Source organism: Mustela nigripes, chromosome 9 (assembly GCF_022355385.1).
Source record: "Mustela nigripes isolate SB6536 chromosome 9, MUSNIG.SB6536, whole genome shotgun sequence".
Taxonomy (NCBI): Eukaryota; Metazoa; Chordata; class Mammalia; order Carnivora; family Mustelidae; genus Mustela; species Mustela nigripes.
In genome coordinates, this window is record NC_081565.1 from 16,134,795 (window position 1) to 16,143,217 (window position 8,423).

The 8,423-nt window shown below is 40.7% G+C and overlaps 1 protein-coding gene across 2 annotated transcripts; it reads left to right on the forward strand.

Annotated features, from left to right (window-relative positions):
• Nucleotides 1-6,476: 6,476 nt before the first annotated feature.
• Nucleotides 6,477-8,036, forward strand: LOC132025036 (heterogeneous nuclear ribonucleoprotein A3-like). 2 transcript variants are annotated; one of them, XM_059412218.1, is made up of 2 exons: nt 6,477-6,525; nt 6,592-8,036. In XM_059412218.1, exons 1-2 carry the CDS (start codon nt 6,520-6,522, stop codon nt 7,654-7,656), a joined length of 1,071 nt encoding a protein of 356 aa, XP_059268201.1. In that variant the 5' UTR covers nt 6,477-6,519; the 3' UTR covers nt 7,657-8,036. The 2 variants fall into 2 exon arrangements, with proteins under 2 accessions (XP_059268201.1, XP_059268200.1); XM_059412217.1 differs by having other exon boundaries at nt 6,520-8,036.
• Nucleotides 8,037-8,423: the final 387 nt, after the last annotated feature.

Genomic DNA, 8,423 nt, shown 5'->3' on the forward strand with positions numbered 1-8,423 from the left:
GCTTTGGTTTTAGGAGTGCAGACACTTTATGGGGCACCTGGGTGGCTTAGTCAGTTGAATGTCCAGCTGTTGATTTCGGCTCAGGTCATGATTTGAAGACTGTGAGATCAACCCCCACATGGGGGTCTGTGCCTGGCACAGAGAGCCTGCTGAAGATTCTCTCTCTCTCTCTCCCTTTCTCTCTGCCCTTCCCTGACCTGCTCACATGCTCACTTGTTCACTCCCACTCACTCTCAAAAATAAATAAATAAATAAATTAATTAATTAATTAATTAATGATTTTAAGAAGGGTAGAAACACTTTAAAAAGGATAAATACCTATGATACCACAAGGGAGTGGTATACTAACCTAACAGCCCCGCCATCCCAAAAGGGAACACCAGCACAAAGACTGCTTATTAGAGGAGCCCCACATTCTCACGCTTGCTATGTCATTGACTGGGAGCTGCCCTGAGAATAGCATGACTCTGTCTCAAAAGCCACCGTAGCCACTTATAAAAGTGACAGCTGAAGACTTTCAGGTAAACCTGCCCCATGTAGCTGGACTTGGAATCCTTATTCAAAGGGGACATGGGTGTGTATCTCATGTGGCAGAGATACATTCTGGAAGATTTTTATCGCTGGGTCTTCCAGATCATCAGTTTCTGTTTGACTCTGTCTGTTCCACTCAGTCCATCTCTTCTGCTGTTCCTATCATGACCCCCATTAGGTAACTATTTCCATTTCACTCCTAAGATCCCCTGCTCCCTCTTTTATCCAAGCCTGTGGGTGTGCTTCCTAGAAGTTCCACCTTCCATTTTCATTGACAATGTTCATCATGCTTATTATAAATTTCTTTCCTGATCATATCAGCTCTGTTCTTCTCTTTCTGTTGTTTCTCTTCCATAGCACAAGTGCTCACATATCTTGTAACTCCAGCTGATCAGCTTGTTACCAGTTGATGTTGCCTTTAAGGCCACACAAGCTTCCACTCTCCTAAGAGTCTACTCTTTGCTGTTTCAATTACTGTTGAGAAGTGGATTGGATGTAGCATCAGGAGAAGAGGTTCTTCCCCCTGGTTTCTCCCAGAATTATTGGCTACTTAGGTTCTGCCTGTCTCCCACCTCAGAATGGTCCCCCTGATCATAACTGCTTATTCAGAAGGCCTAGAATGATGGTGGCTTACAGATCCTGGTCACCCCCCAATCCCTAGCAATTTCCTCCTTCCCATGTGTGCTTGACATTCACATTTGGGGGTATGAAACACCCACAGTGCTGCCCCTGTGACTGCTAGTGCTATCTATAGCTATAGTCTGGAGCTTCTGTTTCCTTTGATCAAGTCCCACCCCCTCTCAGCCTGTCTTGTATTTCTCTCAGTGTCTAGTTTGAATATGCCTCTGTGCTCACTCAATAAAAACCTGTTTTTTGCCATTTCGTGTATAGATACAGATCCCGGAGTTAGTGGTGTGAACTCCAAATACCATGTTAACTAGAAGTCACGCCTTAATGACATTTCAATTTTTTTCCACAGTAGGGACATGGAAGTGGATGATGGGGCCTGGAGGCTTTTTCTCCAGAGGATTCTTTGCATCTTTTCTAAGGCTCCGTGAAACACAGTGTTTAAAATCATTGTATTGGATGATATTCAGGGTCACTTTTCTCATGGGTTTTATGTTTCCTGGAGTCCAGGAGTCACCGTGTTTTCTGTAAGAATGCTGAAGATGCAGAGGTCAGGGTGAATAGAGTTACCCCTCTTTACCTGCTTCGTTTTGCAAACATAGACTTACAGATTAGGAAAATCCCATAGGCTATTTGCTAGGTCCAGTATTAAAGACAGGACCCTCACTTTCTTGTAATACTTTGATCCTCTTCTACACATCTGTCAGAAAACAACTCCATTTTTCCACATTCAATCAATGCTTCTCCCATTTCATTATTGATTATGTCCATGATGGTAATTGCTGATAGATTGAGGGGAATGCAGACAGAATCGGGTCGTGAATATTAACTGTATGTTTGGTCCAGTTCAAGGAAAGAGCTTTAGAAATGGTTGGCCACTTGCAAGAACTTGGTAACTTTTTTTCCTCATTTTGAGGAAAATTATTAAGTTAAATCTTGTTTTGCTTCTTTGGTTTGTTTGGTGGGGGTGGGTTGATGTGTTTTTGTTCATTTGTTTTGTTTTTGATAAATTTTTCACGCACTTCAGGTTTGAAACTTGAGTTTAGGGAAAGAACTCTGAAAGATACCAGGTGAGTGGCTGTGTTAAATGTCTCTGATTGAATAGAAATGGCCCTGTAGTGTTTGAGGGGGGAAAAAAGTGAGAGAGTCATGAAATTTCTTGGAGAAGAAAGTGTGAGTGCCATTAACATTCCCCATACAACATGGAGTGATGTGAAGATGGGCTTCTTCCAGATGTTCTGTGACACAGCATATGCAGGCAGAAATCTGGACAGAATAATATTCTATAAAGGGGCCGATTATCTGATGTTGCCCATGATGAGTACCTATGTTTTGGCAATAATAATTAAGTGGAGATTATTCCAATGAAATATCAATCTATAAAAACATTTCCCAATATTCTTTCCACAGTATAGTTGTCTTAGGACAAGAGCTGTAAAAAAAGATCCTGTAGTCAAATACATTTGGGAAATGCCCTCCTTTGGGAAATCTCTCATGCATATTTTCATATGAAGCAGCTTAATTATATTAATTGTATTAATCTGGTATTCCTCAAAACTGTTTACCATATCACCTGTTCTGTTAAAGTTGCTTGACATCCGTTGCTGTGCATAGGGCTTTATCCTCATGGTTAAGAGCATGGGTCATAGAAAGAAGGACCTGATTTTCAGTCCTCATCCTTCCACTTATACATTAACCTCTTTTGACTTCACTTTCCTTATCTATAAATGTGAAACAGTGACAGTTGCTGTAGAGAACTGGTATGTTCACAGACACTAACAGGTCTAAAGATGCTAGTCTGTACAAAGCATGTGCAAGGGACTCAGAAAACAGGAGTTGAATCAGTAAGTAGTGATTATCATGATGAAATTATTAATAGCAGTAGAAACTCAGCAGAAAGAAAAACCTGGAAGACTATAGAATTGTAAATGCCTAGGTAGTTCACTCTTCCTTCTTTTGCTCCTTGATTTAGATACAGAAAAGAGACCCAGAAAAAGGTTTGCTGTGGAAGAAAGCAAAGGGGAAAATATAGTCCTTAAAGTCATTTCTCATTATTACTTCCTCAATGGAGCCCTCTGTGGACCCAGTGGCCCTCCCAGCAATGATCTACAATGCTATTTCCTTTCTGTCCCTTACTTTTATATTTACCCCAACAAGGAAGTTGTTTTTCACGATGGCTACATTCTTCTTGTCCCCTGTTTCTTTCTCAGCAATGAACTCTTCATGTCCTTAAACATAACCACTAGACTGTGTAGCTGAGGAGGTCTCAGAAGAGCCTAGGGAAAGATGCATTTTTGCCATAAGTTGAACCTCGGGTCAAATTTGAATCGAGAGTTTCCAGCAGCTCTGCTTTAAACAGGGCAGCTAACCCTAGTAGGAAGTGGTAGGTTTGAATTGTCCTTTTAGTTTCTGTTGTTTATTTCCTGGATTAGGTAAAAATAAAATAAAGCAACAAACATTCAAATTCTTTGTCAACTGATGTTTCAACTCCTTGGAATTTCAACATTAAGCATTATTAAACATTAATCATGATTGAGAATTCAAGGAAAAGTATGTAGTATAATGTAATGATTGAATACATGAGCTTTGGTGTTGAAGACTGGGATATTTTTGTTTGGATAGGCTTCACTTTCTTTATCTGTAAAATGGGGAAAAAATACCTAATTATGAGGGTGATTGCTAAGATTAAATGGATTAAATGGATTGCCAAGATTAAAATTCTGCCTAAGATTAAATTAAAGAATAGTTGCTCTTCTTTTGATTTAAGAGACCTAGATTTCAAAATGTATAAAATATGACAGAGTTTAATAGTTATTGCATGAGTTAGATTGTTATTGTAGAATGGCAGATTTCACTGACCATCAAGTGTGTCCATGTAGATTTTAATACATATTCCGTCCACTAAAGAGATTGCAGATCAGTCCAGCAACAAGGAGGGATTATCTCCCAAAGTCAGAAAAGTTAGACCAAAACAAAATGTCTGATCTGCTCCAAAACAGATCTTAACATTTCAGAGTCTGTTAATACGTGTGCATTAGTTTCTGAGGATAAAGTTATAGAGCTGTTCTTCTTCACGAAGCATATGAAGGCTGTGCTGCTAATTGGATGGCTTAGAGGGGTTTTATAAGAAAGTGCACAGGAAGTAGTGTTTCCTCTGATCTAGATCTCCTTGGCCCAGGTTATGTTCAAGCATGTGGGAGAATGTGAGATAGCATCACTTGGCTTGGTTCACAGTTTAAAGGTAAGGAATCAGGGTCCTGTTCATCAATTCTCTCTTTGGCTGTGTTTAAACTGCTGTTCTACCAGGTGATAAGTATTTGATATCAAATGAGTATATTGATATTTATTATCTATCATTGTATTTTAATCACTTATTTTTTAATTCCATTTGCAGGTTCTTATTTTTTTTTTTAAGATTTATTTATTTGACAGAGAGAAATCACAAGTAGACAGAGAGGCAGCCAGAGAGAGAGAGGGAAGCAGGTTCCCCGCTGAGCAGAGAGCCCGATGTGGGACTCGATCCCAGGACCCTGAGATCATGATCTGAGCCGAAGGCAGCGGCTTAATCCACTGAGCCACCCAGGTGCCCCTGCAGGTTCTTATTTTTTAAAATATGCTTCTTTTATAGTTTATATCATATGGTTTTATTAACTGAAGTGGGAGCAGATCTGTATTAGCTGTTTTTTGCATATGTTCCCTCTTGCTCATGCTAGATCATTTCTTCTTGCGTTTTATGACTTGAGGTTTTAGGCTCCTGTGAAGCCTGAGTTGAGGACATATATCTCTAGAGAAGAACTGTGTTGGAATTTTCCAGGTGCCTAAAGTTGGCCCATAGACCAGGGATCATTAGTATGTTAATAGCAAAGCCCATGACTTAACAAACCATAAAGATAGATTTATATTCAAACCCTACACCTTAAAGTGAAACAGGGTTATGATTTTAATTTCATAGATTCTTAAAGGATTTTTTTTCCACTGAGAGACTAACAACAGATGGTCATGTTTTCTTGAATCTAGACCATGCTAAAAGGTGGTTTTATATACCTTCTTCTTTCCATAAGGGACTCCCACCTTAATCTTAGAACCAATTGGATCTTAGAATCCAGTTCTCATTTTTACCACTGTTGAGCCCAAGGTCATGACTCCTGTCTCTGAATATGTGACTCCCTAGTCCTAAGTGTACAAGTTACTCTCATTCCGAGCTATATGTTAGCTCATGTATATCTACTCTCATCAGCTCCATATTTATTAATGGCAGTGGCATATTTCCCTTTGTTGTGGCAAGCTAGGCTATGCACATAGAAGAAAGTTTGCATCATTTTGTTGAGAATGTCTAAGCTTTTATAGTAGGAGGGTTTTGAGTTTTTGTAGTTGACCATGTTGCCCCAGCACAAAGTCAGCAGGGTTGTTTCAATCTGGGGTCCTTCGGTGATTCTGAGGAGTTAGCAACACTGAGGGGCAACCCACTGTGTTGGCTCTTAGTCCTTGTCCTGCTTTCAGCAGAGAGGGTTTGCTTTTTTTCTGTTTTATACACAGGGCTTCTGAATATGAACTGGTTGCACATAAAGGTTCAATATTTTATTTTTTTTTCAAAGATTTTATTTAGTTATTTGTCAGAGAGAGATAGGAAAGTGCATACACAACCAGGGGGAGCAGCAGGCATAGGGAGAAGCAGGCTCCCCGCTGAGCAAGGAGCCCGAAGTAGGACTTGGTCCCAGGACCCTGGAATCATGACATAAGCCAAAGGCAGACACTTAACCGGCTGAGCCACCCAGGCACCCAAGGTTCAGTATTTTAAAATAAAGTTTTAAAATCCTGCCTTAAACTTTGTAATAGAAAACATTGAGGTATGGCATGAAGAACATTAATGTCATTGCCGAATGGCATGGACATCTAATAAATTCCAAACTGCTACAATCATTCTACAAACAACCGTCCACACTCTTTATGTTACTGAACAGGAATCACTCCAAACTTGAGATGGAGTTGAGGAAGTCACACTTCCCCAGGGAGTAAACTGCTCCAGGAATAGAGTGAGCAAGGCCAGAGGCTCATTAACTCTGTCAACTAGGAAAAGTTCCTTCATTAATGCTGGAAACAGTGGGGACCTTATTCTAGGAAGAATCAATAATGCATGTGGTTACTTAAGCTGTAAAAAGAGTTCATATCCTGTATTCTTTCAAAGTCTGTCTTCAAGGGACTAAAACCAGGATGGCAAGAATTCCTCCAGTCCCCAAAATCTCCCAGTAAGGTGGAATATTGGTGGTAGGGGCCCGCCCTAAATAAAGAATAGCAGATAAAGGCCTCTTCCTCTCCGTCCCATATTGAACTCGAGTTGGAAGAGGCGAGTCTGGTCTCAAAATGGAGGTAAAACCGCCGCTCAGTCGCCCCCAGCCCGACTCTGGCCGTCGCCGCTGCCGCCGGGGGGAGGAGGGCCATGATCCAAAGGAACCAGAGCAGTTGGGAAAACTGTTTATTGGTGGTTTGAGCTTTGAAACTACAGATGATAGTTTAAGAGAACATTTTGAAAAATGGGGTACACTTACAGATTGTGTGGTGATGAGAGACCCCCAAACAAAACGTTCCAGGGGTTTTGGTTTTGTGACTTACTCTTGTGTTGAAGAGGTGGATGCAGCAATGTGTGCCCGACCACACAAGATTGATGGGCGTGTAGTGGAACCAAAGAGAGCTGTTTCTAGAGAGGATTCTGTAAAGCCTGGTGCCCATCTAACAGTGAAGAAAATTTTTGTTGGTGGTATTAAAGAAGATACAGAAGAGTATAATTTGAGAGACTACTTTGAAAAGTATGGCAAGATTGAAACCATAGAAGTTATGGAAGACAGGCAGAGTGGAAAAAAGAGAGGATTTGCTTTTGTAACTTTTGATGATCATGATACAGTTGATAAAATTGTTGTTCAGAAATACCACACTATTAATGGGCATAATTGTAAAGTGAAAACAATTATTTCTAAACAAGAAATGCAGTCTGCTGGATCACAAAGAGGTCGTGGAGGTGGATCTGGCAACTTCATGGGTCGTGGAGGGAACTTTGGAGGTGGTGGTAACTTTGGCCGTGGTGGAAACTTTGGTGGAAGAGGAGGCTACGGTGGTGGTAGTGGTGGCAGCAGAGGTAGTTATGGAGGAGGTGATGGTGGATATAATGGATTTGGAGGTGATGGTGGCAACTATGGTGGTGGTCCTGGTTACAGTAGTAGAGGAGGCTCTGGTGGTGGTGGACCAGGATATGGAAACCAAGGAGGTGGATATGGAGGTGATGGTAGAGGATATGATGGTTACAATGAAGGAGGAAATTTTGGAGGTGGTAACTATGGTGGTGGTGGGAACTATAATGATTTTGGAAATTATAGTGGACAACAGCAATCAAATTATGGACCCATGAAGGGGGGCAGTTTTAGTGGAAGAAGCTCAGGCAGTCCCTATGGTGGTGGTTATGGCTCTGGTGGTGGAAGTGGTGGATATGGTAGCAGAAGGTTCTAAAAAATTTTCAGAAGAAAAGGGCTACAGTTCTTAGGAGAGAGAGCGAGGAGTTGTTAGTAAAGCTGCAGGTTACTTTGAGACAGTCGTCCCAAATGCATTAGAGGAACTGTAAAAATCTGCCACAGAAGGAACGATGATCCATAGTCAGAAAAGTTACTGCAGCTTAAACAGGAAACCCTTCTTGTTCAGGACTGTCATAGCCACAGTTTGCAAAAAGTGCAGCTATTGATTAATGCAATGTAGTGTCAATTAGATGTACATTCCTGAAGTCTTTTATCTGTTGTAGCTTTGTTTTTTTCTTTTTCTTTTCATTACATCAGGTATATTGCCCTGTAAATTGTGGTAGTGGTACCAGGAATAAAAAATTAAGGAATTTTTAACTTTTAAAAAAAAAAAAAAAAAGAATAGCAGATAAAACAGAACAAAAATGGGGGGGTGGAAAGTATGGCAAAATAAGGGGGAGAAAAAGGTGAAAGTGTAGAGAAGAGAGGAGATGGCCTCAAAAGAGAGACCAAAAAGAAGTGCTAACATGGACAAAATCATCACATGTTGAGTGTGATGTGCTGTATGTCTTAAGACAGAGACTTGCTGGAACCAGTTGAACAGCGGGCACCAACTAATGTACAAGTGTAAATACTTCCTCTGTCTGCAAGTCTGATTAATACCTGCCTTGTGTACCTCTAGTGAAACTCCCTTTTGCTTTCTGTGGTTACACTGGATTGGCCCTCACTCTTGTCCCTTTTCACACCAAAGCAAGCCCTAAACAA